Below are 18,349 nucleotides of genomic sequence, written 5' to 3' on the forward strand. Positions count from 1 at the left end.
ACCAGGTGATATCATGCTAGGGAAAGGGACTTGTTAATGTATGTTTGTGTTGGCAACATGATAAGTATTCAATTTTCTATTCATGGCATATGTAGAATCTCTATGTAACCATAGTAGTTATTGATAATATGGTATTTTTGATCCAAGGTCATGATTGTCATTACAATTGATTTGATAGACCCTAGGTTATGGTAACTAGCAGATACCTGGCATTATACTGAATGGTTGGCCTTGGGACCCATAGTATTTAACTATTTATCAAAATGACCCATTGTCTTTGTTTTGTTATCAGTGTCTGGTTGTTCAGACTTTTTAATTGTTTTTAAACAAAGTATCTGTTTGTTGTGTCCATTAATAAAATTGATACTTTTTGATTATCTTATCCTTGTGGTGATCCCTATTTGTGTGCATATACTTTTTTTCTTTATGTGTTTTCACATATGTCAATAAGGAGGGCACAGTAAGGCTAGTTTCACACTAACATATCTACACGCAGCGCACGGCGCCGCTAAGCCCCGCCCACTGCCACGCCCCCTCCGGTCATCTCCTCCCTACTATCGAACAGCGCTACATGCGATCTGCGCACCCCATCTTTAGCGTAGGGTGCGCAGACCGTGCGCTGGCTATGCGCTAGTAGGATTTTGCGTGTGCTGCCCTCTTGACGGTGCGCCGAGCGCACCAAAATGCAACATGATGCGTTCGGCGCACAGTCAAAAGGGAGCAACACACGCAAAATCTTACTAGCGCACGGTCTGCGCACCCTATGCTAAAGACCGGAGGGGGCGTGGCAAGGGACGGGGGTTAGCGGCACCGTAGGCTGCGTGTAGATACGCTAGTGTGAAACTAGCCTAACATGTTGCCTCCGAGGACCTTAGGATAAGGTGGGGTTTTGCCGGCATCAGGGAGAGTGCACCAAATGTCTCCTCCGAGGCTCCACTCTTCACCCGGGCATTGCCTCACGGGCTGTGGCCATGCATTCGCTCAGGGGGGGCATGGGAATACATGGACCCCGAGGCGACTACCGGTACCTGGTGACAGATGTAGCAGACCCGTGCCTGCCAGTAACCATCCGACCCAGGCATCCTGTTCTTTCTTCAAGAGTCTGCATCTTGAGGGTTACCCATCAAGGACAGGAAACCAACTGATGCGGAGGAGCCTCCCCTTTTATCTTGAAGGTTTCCTGTCCTTGAAGGGCAGATCCCCTCTCTCATGGTGCCGTCATATATGATGAAAAAAAAATAAATGACATATTTACCAAAATGTTGGTCTAGCCCAAGATTTACATTTTCACACTGGGAAATGGGTAAAAATGGCACCAAAATTTGTTCCACAATTTCTGCAGAATGTAGAAATACCCCATATGTGGCTGTACAGTACTACTTTGCCATACGGAGAGGAGACTCGGGAGGAACGGATCGCTATTTGCATCCTGGAGCACAGATTCCCACAATAGTTTGTGATACGGAGCCCGCAATTGCTAGAACGGCAAAATACCCCCTTAAGTGACCCCATTTTGGAAATTATACCCTTTTGGTTATTTTATCTACAAGTGTAGTGACAATTTTAACTCCATGTTTTTTTTTCCCCAGAAACAGGCAGCAGTGGATGTTCCTGAGTGAAAATTACAAACTGCAGCTGTAGCGCCCAGTACATTGTAGTGTCTAGCAGGGCCGGGGAGTCGGTAAGCCAAAGCTCCGACTATTCAGTTTCCCTGACCCCACAGCACTGGTCACTACGGAGCATGTGCATAAAGTGCAGCACAGATTAATCTCAACCAAGAGCAGAGATGCTTAAATCAGGAACAGAACAGACATGTATAGGACAGTTCATAACTTTCCCAAATTATTATCAACATTATGAGTATTTGATTTTTGCCATTTGAAAACGTAACCTTTTATTTCCATAGATACTTAGCAATGGATCAGTTAAAACAAATTGAAAATGGATGTTTTCTGTTTTTCAGCTGTTTTGACAGATCCCCAAACACAAACTTCTGAGTCTGATTTGCAAAACTGGATGAGAACAGACCATGTGCCAGGCATGAGCGATCAAAAAACACACGTGTTAATGGTTTCATTAAAACCTATGGGTCAGCGTGGTGTTTTATAAACAGAAGTGTGAATGCAGCCTAAGCCACATCTGCTGTCTTCTGTGCACGGGGAACATTTTGTATATTAGTTTACTTGTTCTGCTTACCTGGCATTTTCAACCACTCGTGGACACACATTTTTGCAGCATGTTTGCCAGAAAGATCATTAATAAGTTCCAATTCCTGTAATCCATGAGCATGGTGAAAATCTAACTTTTCCTGCAAAAAAAAAAAAAAAAAAATATTCTAGGCAAAGATAAATTGTAAAAGGAGCTGTATTCTAAAAAGGAGCAGTCATGTACAATTTGACAGCCGTTCATGTCTCCAGCGGTCTGCTCCGTCCTACTGACGCTCAGGTTTTTCTCACACAACTTCCCCCATTCTCTCCCTTTTATAAATGGTAAAATTGCTAAACAAACATGCCATATAAACCTATATTAGGCCCAGCTACATTACAAAAAGTCACCAATAGTTGCACATTAAAAAATTGAAATTAACTCGCCTGGAATGCCTTGTTTTTTTCAGCTGTTTGCTTTTTTTGAACTTCAACGTGGCGCGCAAGACGATCAAGAGTTGAAGCCACCCGATCCTTCTGAAGGTCAACATGGTCCTTTGTGGTTCGCTAAGAATCAGAAGAAATGCAGATTTCAAAATCACGAATAGAAAATACAAATTTATCCTGCAGAACACATGACAACTTCTTTTAGAATACTCCATTAGAGCATGCTGAAGAAACAGTCTGCATCCCCCCGTGGGCCATGGCCACGCCAACTGTGGCTGTTGGGAATGCAAGGCCTGTCAATGGATACTAAAAAATTCTGGCGCCAATCTGCAGATACACCGAGAGTTTACCCAATTCCCCATAATATCAGTCTCCACAGATTAAAGTGATTTGTAGCACACCACTATCATACAAATCCTTATACTTACGTATTCCTCATCATCACTACTAAGCAGGTCAACACATTCCATGACAGGTCTTAGCTGGCCTTCCTAAACAGGAAAACATGGACAATCAATTCTTCATGGCACCCACAGCAGTAGTATTCAATTCGGCCCCAGACTGGCGATATTACTAAATATAGGGCAACAATGTGGATCGGTGGTTAGCACTGTCACTATGCAGAGCAGGGTCCAGGGTTTCTATGTTCTCCCTTTGAGTGGGTTTCCTCCCCAGTCCAAAGGCAAACTGATAGGGGATTAGATTGTGAGCCCCAATGGGGACAGTAATGGTAATGTATACAAAGAGCTGTGGAATTAACGGTGCTATACAACTAAAATCGATAAGTTAACAAATGTGCTCTCACTTCCAAGTTGTGGGATCCTACATGCAGAACGGTATCCACAATCCTCAGTGACCACGGTGCCGTGACCCAGTGCTGTCGCATCGCTTAGGAACTGGTGACCAAATGGTAACTGCTCTAATGATACTTAGCAAACGCTGCGGCAGTGCTTGGGTAGTGAAAAAAAAGAGACCTTGGGATACCACACAAAGTTTAGTGTGGCTGTAACAGCGAACCAAGCCAGTTCATACCAGTGCCCAAGTGGGATCCTATAATGTAGTGAGGATGACACTTGGCACTCACATGGAAAAGCGCTTTTCTCCCGCGTGGAGCGGAGGACAGAAACTTCATGCCGCTGCGCTTGTCTTCTCTGATACGTTTTATCTGGCAATCCGTTTACGGATGGAGGGTTAATGTGTAGATTGAAACGCCTTTTTACATTTTGGACTGTAGTCATTAATAAAGATAAAATCATCTATCCGAGTGCCAAGTTAAGTGGAGAAAACTGCAAGAGGTTCAAGTGTTCCCTTCAAATTTCGAGCAGGTGGCATCACACGTGTCCCACTAACGTAAAACAAACCGCCACTTACTCACCTGTGTCCGTCGTAAGAAAGAAAATGACTCATGCAGCTGTATGGCATAATATGCAAGAAGGCAATATAATGTCCTGTGATACCATATAGTGTAAGATACAGAGCAGGCCAGAATAATGAGCCCCTGTGGACTGCGCCCTACATACATTTCTATGGGAGTTCAGGAATGTTCTGGAAATAGCCGGTCAGCCGAGTCACTTTTATCAATAACTCCAGTAATAGTGAATGGAGAGAGCAGCCATAACCACGGACACCTGTCCTGTGTGCGCCATACTGCCAACACTTACACTGACAAACTCAATCTCCTCCTCACTATTCTGGATTTCTTCAGGCATCTCCACAGAGTCCATGGCCGTGGGGGAGGATGTTCCTGCTGAATAAGAACAAAAATAGAACCTTTAAGACGTTCCAGGGTTGCACGCAGGGTTTTCCTAGTTATTACATGTAAACTAATTACTAGGCTAGGGCTGCACGGCGACATGTGTAGGGCGACCCTGAAATCGCAGCGACACATTGCAACATTCCTATGGTGCGTTGTGACCGGCAATAAAAGTCACAGATGTCTACAAATGTGGTGGATTTTTTGTCGATAGTCACACAGGACTCACGGGACATTTTACGAATAGCTAAATCAGAGAACTACCACACGAGAACTGATGTTACCTCAGTCTTCTTGCTTCCTTTCACGAACAGCAGTCAGCAAAATGTACAGGACTGAAAAAAAACACATATATATATATAAACACACACACATACACATACACATATATATATATATATATATATATATATATATATATATATATATATATATATATATGTAACCCCTTTACCCCCAAGGGTGGTTTACATGTTCATGACAGGGCCAATTTTTACAATTCTGACCACTGTCCCTTTATGAGGTAACTAATCTGGAATGCTTGCATGGATCCCGGTGATTATGACATTGTTTTCTCGTGACATATTGTACTTCATGTTAGTGGTAAAATTTCATTGCTATAACTTGCGTTTATTTGTGAAAAAAAAAAAAAAGGGAAATTTGGCGAAAATTTTGAATTTTTATGCCCTTAAATCACGGAGATATGGCACACAAAAAACTTAACATCTCACACATAGAAACACACGAAAAAACAATGGAGCCTATAACCCATAACAAAGAGTCTGCATAGGCAGCCTCAATAGTAAAAAGCTGGTCACACTTGTCAAACACTGTTTGACGAGTGTGACCAACCTGTCAATCACTTTGCAAGCGATGCTTCAAATCGCTTGGAAAGTGCTTGAGAAAATCGCGGCGAAAATCGCAAACAGAATCGCGGTAAAATCGCGCTGAAAAAAAACGTGCGATTTCTGGGAAGGAGTCCGGTTTTTAGTGTGCGTTTTAACACGCAACGTGGGCACATAACCTAAAAGACGCTTTTTTTTTGTATCACCACATTTTGAGAGTTATAATTTTTTTACATATTTTGACCCACAGAGTCACGTGAGGTCTTATTTTTTGCGGGACAAGTTGACGTTTTTATTGGTACCATTTTCAGGCACGTGACATTTTTTGATCGCTTTTTATTCTGAGTTTTTGGGATGCAGAATGAACAAAAACGAGCATTTCATGAATTTCTTTTGGGGGGGTGCGTTTACACCGTTCCGAGTGTGGTAAAATTGATAAAACGGCATTATTCTTCGGGTCAGTACGGTTACAGCGATACCTCATTTATGTCTTTTTTTTTAAGTTTTGGCGCTTTTATGCAATGAAAACAATTTCACATAAAAAATTATTATTTTTGCATTGCTTTATTCTGCGAGCTATAACTTTATTTTTCGCTGATGACGCTGTGTGACGGCTCGTTTTTTGCGGGACAAGATGACGTTTTCAGCGGTACCATGGTTATTTATATCCCTCTTTTTGATTGCGCGTTATTGCACTTTTTGTTCAGCAGTATGATAAAGCATTGCTTTTTATTTTTACTTCTTAAGGGGTTCACTAGTGGGACAGTTTTATAGGGCGTGGCAATACTAAATATGTGTACTTTTTTTTTTTTATTATTTCCAAAAAATGAATTAGGGAATTTATTTATTTTTTTTAATTTATGTAGGGTTTTTTTTTTATTAATCATCTTTACACTTTTTTTTTTTTTTAACTTTATTTTATTGTCCCGGGGGGGGGGGAAATCACTGTAATGTGTCAGATGGCTGATCTGATATATTTACAAGGAGCCTTACAAAAGTATAGATGTAGAATATAAAAGCCAACCTTTATTAAAGTCTTAAAGTCACCTACTGAACCCTACAAGGGGGTCCTGATATCAAACTGCCTCCCAGCGGCTGTACCCTATAACTCCTAGATGACCCTGGATAAGTGCAGCATGCGGTCACTCAATTAACCAGGAAAGGAGTGTATAGGGGTTGTCAAAAAAGTAGTAGTTGGGTAGGCAACAACAGAAAAAAAGCGCAAAAACAGTGCAATTGACAGACAATAAAGTGACATGTGCAAAACAAATAAAGTGAGAGGTGCAAAACAAATGAGTACCTAACTACCTGTTCCCTGTAACAGTATACCTTCCTATCAGCGGAGGTTGGCACCCAGTGGTCAGCGGAATGGCGCCCCCGCTCCACGACGGCTCACCCTCAATACGACCTGATATAACTGATAACACATTAGGGTGACATAATATATTTGGAAAGCATAATTCATAACAAAATCCACAATATAATCAAAAATTTCCAACACAGGTTGATAACAGTAGAAAACGGCACTCAAATTTTGACGATGGATAGGCAAAACCTCAACGCATTTCTCCTAACAGGATCATCAGGAGGTAGATAGTTAGATGCGGTGTGGGAAATGACCAAAAACATATATATATATATATATATATATATATATATATATATATATATATATATATAGTGCCTACAAGTAGTATTCAACCCCCTGCAGATTTAGCAGGTTTGATAAGATGCAAATAAGTTAGAGCCTTCAAACTTCACACAAGAGCAGGATTTATTAACAGATGCATAAATCTGACAAACCAAAAAGTTATGTTGCTCAGTTAAATTTTAATAAATTTTAAACATACAAGTGTGGGTCAATTATTATTCAACCCCTAGGTTTAATATTTTGTGGAATAACCCTTGTTTGCAATTACAGCTAATAATCGTCTTTTATAAGACCTGCTGCCACCACCATGCTTGACTGTAGGGATGGTATTCTTGGGGTCGTATGCAGTGCCATCCAGTCTCCAAACGTCACGTGTGTGGTTGGCACCAAAGATCTCGATCTTGGTCTCATCAGACCAGAGAACCTTGAACCAGTCTGTCTCAGAGTCCTTCAAGTGATCATGAGCAAACTGTAGACGAGCCTTGACATGACGCTTTGAAAGTAAAAGGTACCTTACGGGCTCGTCTGGAACGGAGACCATTGCGGTGGAGTACGTTACTTATGGTATTGACTGAAACCAATGTCCCCACTGCCATGAGATCTTCCCGGAGCTCCTTCCTTGTTGTCCTTGGGTTAGCCTTGACTCTTCGGACAAGCCTGGCCTCGGCACGGGAGGAAACTTTCAAAGGCTGTCCAGGCCGTGGAAGGCTAACAGTAGTTCCATAAGCCTTCCACTTCCGGATGATGCTCCCAACAGTGGAGACAGGTAGGCCCAACTCCTTGCAAAGGGTTTTGTACCCCTTGCCAGCCTTGTGACCCTCCACGATCTTGTCTCTGATGGCCTTGGAATGCTCCTTTGTCTTTCCCATGTTGACCATGTATGAGTGCTGTTCACAAGTTTGGGGAGGGTCTTAGTCAGAAAAGGCTGGAAAAAGAGATAATTAATCCAAACATGTGAAGCTCATTGTTCTTTGTGCCTGAAATACTTCTTAATACTTTAGGGGAACCAAACAGAATTCTGGTGGTTTGAGGGGTTGAATAATAAATGACCCTCTGAATAAACTTTTCAAAATTCAAAAAAAAATTAAACAAAGAAATAACATTCTTTTTTGCTGCAGTGCATTTCACACTTCCAGGCTGATCTACAGTCCAAATGTCACAATGCCAAGTTAATTCCGAATGTGTAAACCTGCTAAATCTGCAGGGGGTTGAATACTACTTGTAGGCACTAATATATATATATATCTATCTGATAATTAGTAACAACCACTTCCTGCATGCCATACAGGTCCCAGTCTAAAGATCTCACAATGGGGCCAGGCATAAACTAGTATTAAAAATGTCCACAGGCTTGTGCTCTATCAGCCAGAGTTGATCACACATGATAGGTTTAATGGCCTGTCACTCATCCTGATGAGAACGGTTACTTTAACCCCTTAATGACAAGGCCATTTTTTGCAATTCTGACCAGTGTCCCTTTATGAGGTAATAACTCAGAAACGCTTCAACGCATCCTAGCGATTCCGAGAATGTTTTTTCGTGACATATTGGGCTTCATGTTAGTGGTAAATTTAGGTCGATAATTTTCTGCATTTGTGAAAAAAACAGAAATTTGGCGAAAATTTTGAAAATTTTAAAATTTTGAATTTTTATTCTGTTAAACCAGAGAGTTATGTGACACAAAATAGTTACTAAATAACATTTCCCACATGTCTTTTACATCAGCACAATTTTGGATACAAAATTTATTTTTGTTAGGAAGTTATAAAGGTTAAAAGTTGACCAGTGATTTCTCATTTTTACAACAAAATTTACAAAACCATTTTTTTAGGGACCACCTCACATTTGAAGTCACTTTGAGGGGTCTATATGGCAGAAAATACCCTAAAGTGTCACCATTCTAAAAACTGCACCCCTCAAGCTACTCAAAACTACATTCAAGAAGATTATTAACCCTTCAGGTGCTTTACAGGAACTAAAGCAACGTGGAAGGAAAAAATGGACACTTTAATTTTTCCAACAAAAATTTTCTTTTAGCATCAGTTTTTTCATTTTCACATGGGCAACAGGATAAAATGGATCCTAAAATTTGTTGGGCAATTTCTCCTGAGTACACCGGCAGGGCTCAGAAGGGAAGGAGCGCCATTTGGCTTTTTGAATGGAAAATATGCTTGAATATTTAGCGGTTGCCATGTCGTGTTTGGAGAGCCACTGTGCGCCTAAACATTGGAGCTTCCCCACAAGTGCCCGCATTTTGGAAACTAGACCCCAGAAGGAACTTATCTAGATGTGTGGTGAACACATTGAACCCCCAAGACACAGAGGTTTATAATGCAGAGCAGTGAAAATAAAAAATAATTTTTTTTTTTGCTCAAAAAAGAATTTTTAGCCCGCTATTTTTTATTTTCACAAGGCTAACAGGAGAAATTGAACCACAAAAGTTGTTGTCCAATTTGTCCTGAGTACACCGATACTCCACATGTGGGAGGGAACCACTGTTTGGGAGCATGGGAGAGCTCAGAAGGGAAGGAGCGCCATTTTGGAATGCAGACTTTGAAGGAATGTTCTGCGGGCGTCATGTTGGGTTTGCAGAGCCCCTGATGTGCCTAAACAGTAGAAACCCCCACAAGTGACCCCATTTTGGAAACTAGAACCCCCAAGGAACTCATCTAGATGTGTAGTGAGCACGCTGAACCCCCAAGTGCTTCACAGAAGTTTATAAACGCAGAGCCATGAAAATAATTTTTTTTTTTTTCCTCAAAAATGATTTTTTAGCCCGCTATTTTTTATTTTCCAAAGGGTAACAGGATAAATTGGACCCCAAAAGTTGTTGTCCAGTTTGTCCTGAGTACCACTGTTTGGGCGCACGGCAGGGCTCAGAAGGGAAGGAGCGTCATTTGACTTTTTGAATGGAAAATTAGCTCCAATCGTTAGCGGACACCATTTCGGGTTTGCAGAGCCCCTGTGTACCTAAACTTTGGAGCTCCCCCACAAATGACCCCATTTAGGAAACTAGACCCCCTAAGGAACTTATCTAGATGCATAGTGAGCACTTTGAACCCCCAGGTGCTTCACAGAAGTTTATAACGCAGAGCCGTGAAAATAAAAATATTTTTTTTCCTCAAAAAATGATTTTTTTAGCCCGCTATTTTTTATTTTCACAAAGGCAACAGGATAAATTGGACCCCAAAAGTTGAATTTGTTGACCAGTTTGTCCTGAGTACGCTGGTAACCCATATGTGGGGGGGGACTGTTTGGGAACACGTTGGGGCTCGGAAGGGAAGTAGTGACGTTTTGAAATGTCGACTTGATGGAATGGTCTGCGGGCATGTTACGTTTGCAGAGCCCCTGATGTACCTAAACAGTGGAAACCCCCCCACAGGTGACACCATTTTGGAAACTAGACCACTCAAGGAAATAATCTAGATGTGAGGTGAGCACTTTGAACCCCCAAGTGCTTCACAGAAGTTTATAACGCCCGGGCGGGAAAATAAATAATTTTTTTTTTTCCACAAAAATTATTTTAGCCCCCACTTTATTTTCCCGAGGGTAACAGGAGAAATTAGACCCCCAAAGTTGTTGTGCAATTTTTCCTGAGTACGCTGATACCTCATATGTGGGGGTAAACCACTGTTTGGGCACATATCGGGGCTCGACATGGAGGGAGCACTGTTTGACTTTTTGAACGCAAAATTGGCTGGAATAAATGGTGGCGCCATGTCGCGTTTGGAGACCCCGTGATGTGCCTTAGAATTGAGGGGTTTCCACTGTTATCGCCAACCCTAACCCCAACACACCCCTAACCCTAATCCCAACCCTAATCATAACCCTAACCACAACCCTAACCCCAACACACCTCTAACCCTAATCCCAACTCTAACGCTAACCACAAGCCTAACCGTAATCCCAACCCACCCCTAACCCTAATCTCAATCCAATCCTAACCGTAATCCCAACCCTAACGGAAAAATAAAAATATTTTCTTTATTTTATTATTTGTCCCTACCTATAGGGGTGATTTACTTTTATTTTGATCACTGTGAAAGTTTATCATAGTTATCAAAATAAATGAATGAATCTGCAGCATTGCAGATTCGATGCACTGCGCATGCACCCGCCATTTTCCAAGATGGCGGCACCCATTATCCTGGACAGCGGGACAACCGTCACGGCCAGAGGGAGTTCGGAGGCACCGTGGAGGGTGAGAGGGGGAGCGGAGGTAAGGCGGGGGGAGCAGATTATGATGGCGGCTGCCGATCGGTGCTGTCAGTCGGTGGCGGCAGCTGATCGGTGCCATGAGTCAGTGTGGGGGGGAGGTCGTGTCTCGGTCTCCAGCCATGTCTGATGCTATTTCAGCATCGGCCATGGCTGGATTGTAATATTTCAACAAATTTCATTGGTGAAATATTACAATCGCTCTGATTGGCTGTTAACAGTGAAACAGTCAATCAGAGCGATCGTAGGCACGTGGGGGCCAAGCCACGCCCCCTGGGCTTAACCCTCAAGTGTCCTGTGTGTGCGGGTCGGGTGACCTTTTAGTGACTCCGGTCACCCGACCCGCAGGGGGGGCTATCAATTCATGACGTCACATAGGCGTCATGGATCGGATTGGCACCGACTTTCATGACGCCTACGTGGCGTCAAAGGTTGGGAAGAGGTTAATATCGGGCGTGCACTCCATCTGGATCGCATTTACCTATCAGCTGATGTCACGCGCCACATTATGATTGGCTGGCGTACAATCCCCCAACACCGATGCCTCTCGTCTTGATCGCGCATGCCCCCCCCGCTCCTCCATGCAGCACATTATGGCCTCCCCCCGCTCCTCCATGCAGCACATTATGGCCTCCCCCCGCTCCTCCATGCAGCACATTATGGCCTCCCCCCGCTCCTCCATGCAGCACATTATGGCCTCCCCCCGCTCCTCCATGCAGCACATTATGGCCTCCCCCCGCTCCTCCATGCAGCACATTATGGCCTCCCCCCGCTCCTCCATGCAGCACATTATGGCCTCCCCCCGCTCCTCCATGCAGCACATTATGGCCTCCCCCCGCTCCTCCATGCAGCACATTATGAGCTCCCCTGCTCCGGCAAAGCTTCCAGGGAGAATTGTGACGAGAATGATATACTATTAAACTGCGTAGGCGACCATGGTGGAGTCCCCAGAAACCTATTTTTCCTCTCATTGTGGCCCTATCAGATAGTCGGCACAGCTTCCAGGGAGGGTGGTGAGATATACTATTACACTGTGTAGGCGACCACCGTGGGGGCCCCAACCGTGGTCGCCTACGCAGTGTGTAATCTAATATATAAAGTGTGTGTGTGTGTGTGTGTGTGTGTGTGTGTGTGTGTGTGTGTGTGTGTGTGTGTGTCCGGGATAGGGATCCGCACTGTCGCAGTTACAGCCATCCGCACTGTTGCAGTTACAGCCACAAAATTTGGCACAGTCACGCGTCTGGACCCCGAGAGCGTCCTAAACTATGTTGTGAGGCGAAATTTTAACCCCGCGCGTTCCAATTCACCAAACAATTTTGACCCTGTCTACATACTGGGGAAAACGTGTGTGCACGTCAAGCCCTGCCCCTCATGATGTCACAATGGTTGCCATGGCGATGCTGATGTCATCATAGGTTGCAAGCCCCGCTGCTCATTATGATGTCATAATGGTTGACTATGGGATGGAGGATATGTGATGGGTATATGGGCACTCGCCTATGGGATGGAGGATGTGTGACGGGTATATGGGCACGGGACTATGGGATGGTGGAAATGTATGATGGGTATTTGGGCACTGGACTATCGGATGGAGGATGTGTGACGGGTATATGGGCACTGGACTATGGGATGGAGGATGTGTGACGTGTATATGGGCACGGGACTATGGGATGGAGGATATGTATGATGGGTATTTGGGCACTGGACTATGGGATGGAGGATATGTATGATGGGTATTTGGGCACTGGACTATGGGATGGAGGATATGTATGATGGGTATTTGGGCACTGGACTATGGGATGGAGGATGTATGATGGGTATATGGGCACGGGCCTATGGGATGGCGGATATGTATATGGGCACGGGACTATGGGACGGAGGATGTGTGAAGGGTATATGGGCACAGGACTATGGGATGGAGGATATGTATGATGGGTATATGGACATGGGACTATGGGAAGGAGGATATGTATGATGGGTATATGGCAGGGTGGATAAAAATCTTGATTTTTTTAAAAAAATCAAGATAATCAGATTTTTTTTATTTAAATCAGATTTTTTTGATTTAAATCATTTGATTTAAATCAGATTTTTTAATCAAGTTGTACACAAGCAAAACTTTGTCTTTTTGCAAATCTAATTGTTTTACACAAATAAAAATATTAAAAAACAGTTGATTATGAAACCTAATAATTTTTATTTGCACTATTAAACACTCAGAATTGAACTACAGAGAGTAAGTACTTTTTAACAATAGCCTATCTCTAACGTTTGAAGTAAGCAAACATCTTCAGTGAATACATCAGTCCTTTAAGCCTACTGTTTATTTAGGACTTTTAATAGGAAAACCAGTTGTCCTGCTTTAGCAGTTCCTAAGCGGCAAACAAGTCCTTGGATATCCTTTTGACAGTATTTGCACTTTGCTCTTGCACCTTTCTTTCCAAGATCTGCTGCTGGCATCTCAACAAAATGAACCCAAATAGGGTCTCTCTTACGACCTGCTGCCATGGCAGGCTCACACAGATCACTTATGAAGTTTGATTGTTACTACAGCCTGAGCCAAGCACTGCTGATGTTACTACAGCCTGAGCCAAGTACTGCTGACTATCCAACAAGTTTGGGCATGTCAACTGAATGCAGGGAAAAAGAAACTAAACCAAAACTGAAACCAAGCTAGAAGTGTGGAATTAAAGGGGCAGTATGAACAAAATGTGGAGGCTATTAATAGTTTATACAATTAAGACATGCTGCTTTTAAACACCTACCTATTGCCATATAGTAAAACAAAAAAGATTTTTACTTACTTTGGGGTCCCCCCCTCACCCTGGCGTTAGATCGTTGCCCCTAGTTTCGTCCGTGTAACTATGGGCGCACATGCACACTGCTCTCACTTCTCATTTTAATCGTGATTTATATTAAAAAAAAACCTTTTGATTTAAATCAGTGATTTAAATCATGATTAAAATCATGATTTAAATCGATCCGATTTAAATAGAAAAAAATCTTTTGATTTAAATCATGATTTAAATCGGCGTAATTTAAATCAATCCACCCTGGTATATGGGCACGGGACTATGGGATGGAGGATATGTATGATGGGTATATGGGCACGGGACTATGGGATCGTGGATATGTATGATGGTATGATGGGTATATGGGCACGGGACTATGGGATGGAGGATAATTATAATTTGCTATAACTAACCACCGTTAGATACTATGCCCGGGCAGCGCCGGGCTCTTCAGCTAGTAGTATATATAATCTCACCACCCTCCCTGGAAGCTGTGCCGACTACCTGATAGGGCCACAATGAGAGGAAAAATAGGTTTCTGGGGGCTCCACGATGGTCTCCTACGCAGTTTAATAGTATATCATTCTCGTCACCATTCTCCCCAGCTGTGCCGGCTACCTGATGGGGCCCCAGAAACCTATTTTTCCTCTCATTGGGGCCCCATCAGGGAGGGTGCAGAGACAGCAGAGCAGCTCACCATGCCAGGCTAGCCATCTCTACACAGGGCAGATGTCAGACAGGGAGCCCGGCGGAGAGCACACACCACAACACAGCCGGGCTGGCACTGCAGGACAGCAGAAGTCGGGAACCGGCAGAGCAGAGAGCTGCCTGACTCCGAGGAGGACACTGGACCAGAGGGTGGCAGTGTACACACAGTGAGGCGAGCAGAGCTCGGCGGCATCCTCTTGTCTGTGTGATGACGCTGCTACGCTATTAGCCAGGCAGCAGCCAGCTACAGAGCCGGAAATCAGAGCGCGGGGCGGGTGTCACCGCCCATCAAGAACAGCAAGGTCACGCGCAGGGCGAGTCATCACTGACTGTCAGTGGAGCTGGAGCCAGCGAGTCGCTGCCAGACCGCACGTCACAGCCTCAGCGGGGTACGTGCGTCCCTGCAAATCATGGGACGCGGCGCGCTCTTAAAGGGCCAACTCATTTAAAGGGGCAACATTTTTAAGGGCCCCAGTGACCCTCGGGGCCCACTGGCATTTACCTGATACCCCGCCAGGCCAGACCGAGCCTGTCTACGACACATGGGGGCTATACACCAGGTGCCGGAGTAATGGGGGGCACACACAGATCTGTCAGTACAGGTCAGGTTTTCTAACTATCCGGCACCGTGGGGGCAGTGATGATCCCGGACTACTGGGAGTAACTCCACATCTCACCAGCGTATGGGCAGGATGGAATACAGAAATCACGGGATACGGCCGCACACGGGGACTCACCCACCGATAACCGCTTCCTCTTGCAGGTGTGTTCTATCACGGTTTCCCGCGCTACCCGCACGCTGACAACACGAGCGTCACTCCAAAAGCAACAACCAGGACGTCGGGAAATGTAGTCCGTGACACCGTCAGTCAGCGGCGCCACGTGACAGCAGGGGGCGGGAACCCCGGGGCCGGCAGCTCAGTAGGAGCCACAGCACTAGCTGGTGAGCGCTCTGGCTGGCACGCGAGTTTAAATCACATTACTGCAATCATGGGATACGGCCGCACACGGGGATTCACCCACCCGTTACCGGTAACCGCTTCCTCTTGCAGGTGTGTACTATCACTGCTTCCCGTGCTACGCGCACACTGACAGCCCGAGCGTCACTCCAAAAGCGACAACCAGGACGTCGGGAAATGTAGTCCCGTGACAGAGTGCACTGTCAGCGCCACGTGACAGCAGGGGGCGGGGACTCCGGGGCCTCTGCTCAGAAGGGAGCAGAACACTAGCTCGTGAGAGCTGTGGCCAGCACGCGACTTTGTACTTAGGGCCGGGGTCACACTGGCGAATAAAGCGGACGAATACAATGCGATAAAAAATCGCATTGCATTCGTCCCAATGTTATTCTATGGGGCAGCTCACATCATGCGATTTTTTATCGCATTGGATCCTCTGACCGAGTAAAATTTTGGAGTTGTAAGGGTTCATTTAAGGGGTTAATTCGTTGTATTAATTTGCGGGGACTCCCTGCAGCCTCAGTGACGTCAGCGGGAGTCCCCGCAATTTAATACAACGAATTAACCCCTTAAATGAACCCCTACAACTCCAAAATTTTACCCACAAGCCCTCATATAATTAATAGTGATAGACATAAAAAAAAAACATGAAATGAAATGGTTTACTATATGTAAACCATGTGTCATTTCATGTCGGGCAGGAGAATGTTATACAAAAGCCGGCTAATGTTTCAGCGGCTATTCTGCAATTAAGAACTGTATGAATTAGAAATATATAAATGTGTCTCTATGATATGTATAATATATATATAATGTGTCTAGATCTATTAATTCGTTTGTGTGCGGAAACCTGTCATTGGGCTCCATTATATGTCCATTTAGCTATCCTGCGAGAAAATCTCGCCAGAAGGATGTCAAAAGGATCCTTACATGCGATTAAAATCGCATCAATGAAGAAAAATCGCATCAAAAACGGATCAATGGTTAAGATACTTTTGTGCGATTTCGGACCGTTAAAATGGGACCGATTTTTTATTCGTTGTGTGTGACTCCAGCCTAGAAGGGAGGTTGTGTAGTGGCAGGGTCAGAGGGGAGTGGCAGTCTCTGGGAGCTGCAGCAGCTCATTGGCTGTGCAGCTTCTTGCTTTGATTGGCTGCCAGGCTCTAATTGGCCAGACGCTGAATGGTGCATCAGGGCAGCGAAGGCAGTCAGTAGTACGGACTACTACCCCGCCTGTGATAGCTGCTATATACTGTAGACACGCATCCCCAACCTGAGCTATATACTGTAACCAGAGCTGTATACTGTGTAGGTGAGCATCCCCAACCTGAGCTATATACTGTAACCAGAGCTATATACTGTATAGGTGAGCATCCCCAACCTGAGCTATATACTGTAACCAGAGCTGTATACTGTGTAGGTGAGCATCCCCAACCTGAGCTATATACTGTAACCAGAGCTGTATACTGTATAGGTGAGCATCCCCAACCTGAGCTATATACTGTAACCAGAGCTGTATACTGTGTAGGTGAGCATCCCCGACCTGACCTATATACTGTAACCAGAGCTGTATACTGTGTAGGTGAGCATCCCCGACCTGACCTATATACTGTAACCAGAGCTGTATACTGTGTAGGTGAGCATCCCCAACCTGACCTATATACTGTAACCAGAGCTGTATACTGTATAGGTGAGCATCCCCAACCTGAGCTATATACTGTAACCAGAGCTGTATACTGTATAGGTGAGCATCCCCGACCTGAGCTATATACTGTAACCAGAGCTATATACTGTATAGGTGAGCATCCCCAACCTGAGCTATATACTGTAACCTGAGCTATATACTGCAACCAGAGCTGTATACTGTATAGGTGAGCATCCCCAACCTGAGCTATATACTGTAACCAGAGCTGTATACTGTATAGGTGAGCATCCCCAACCTGACCTATATACTGTAACCAGAGCTATATACTGTATAGGTGAGCATCCCCAACCTGAGCTATATACTGTAACCAGAGCTGTATACTGTGTAGGTGAGCATCCCCAACCTGAGCTATATACTGTAACCAGAGCTGTATACTGTATAGGTGAGCATCCCCAACCTGAGCTATATACTGTAACCAGAGCTGTATACTGTGTAGGTGAGCATCCCCGACCTGACCTATATACTGTAACCAGAGCTGTATACTGTGTAGGTGAGCATCCCCGACCTGACCTATATACTGTAACCAGAGCTGTATACTGTGTAGGTGAGCATCCCCAACCTGACCTATATACTGTAACCAGAGCTGTATACTGTATAGGTGAGCATCCCCAACCTGAGCTATATACTGTAACCAGAGCTGTATACTGTATAGGTGAGCATCCCCGACCTGAGCTATATACTGTAACCAGAGCTATATACTGTATAGGTGAGCATCCCCAACCTGAGCTATATACTGTAACCTGAGCTATATACTGCAACCAGAGCTGTATACTGTATAGGTGAGCATCCCCAACCTGAGCTATATACTGTAACCAGAGCTGTATACTGTATAGGTGAGCATCCCCAACCTGACCTATATACTGTAACCAGAGCTATATACTGTATAGGTGAGCATCCCCAACCTGAGCTATATACTGTAACCAGAGCTGTATACTGTATAGGTGAGCATCCCCGACCTGAGCTATATACTGTAACCAGAGCTATATACTGTATAGGTGAGCATCCCCAACCTGAGCTATATACTGTAACCAGAGCTGTATACTGTATAGGTGAGCATCCCCGACCTGAGCTATATACTGTAACCAGAGCTATATACTGTATAGGTGAGCATCCCCAACCTGAGCTATATATTG

At 44.4% G+C, this 18,349-nt stretch overlaps 1 protein-coding gene across 1 annotated transcript; it reads right to left on the reverse strand.

Annotated features, from left to right (window-relative positions):
• Positions 1-2,016: 2,016 nt before the first annotated feature.
• LOC141100569 (E3 SUMO-protein ligase ZNF451-like) lies at positions 2,017-15,692 on the reverse strand. Its single transcript, XM_073589122.1, has 5 exons — positions 15,579-15,692; positions 4,253-4,338; positions 3,020-3,082; positions 2,592-2,711; positions 2,017-2,308 (listed from the first exon to the last, which is right to left on the reverse strand). Exons 2-5 carry the CDS (start codon positions 4,313-4,315, stop codon positions 2,180-2,182), a joined length of 375 nt encoding a protein of 124 aa, XP_073445223.1. The 5' UTR covers positions 4,316-4,338; positions 15,579-15,692; the 3' UTR covers positions 2,017-2,179.
• Between the last annotated feature and the right edge of the window lie 2,657 nt (positions 15,693-18,349).

Source organism: Dendrobates tinctorius, unplaced genomic scaffold (genome assembly GCF_039654945.1).
Source record: "Dendrobates tinctorius isolate UK_male_01 unplaced genomic scaffold, ASM3965494v1 ptg000107l, whole genome shotgun sequence".
Lineage (NCBI taxonomy): Eukaryota > Metazoa > Chordata > Amphibia > Anura > Dendrobatidae > Dendrobates > Dendrobates tinctorius.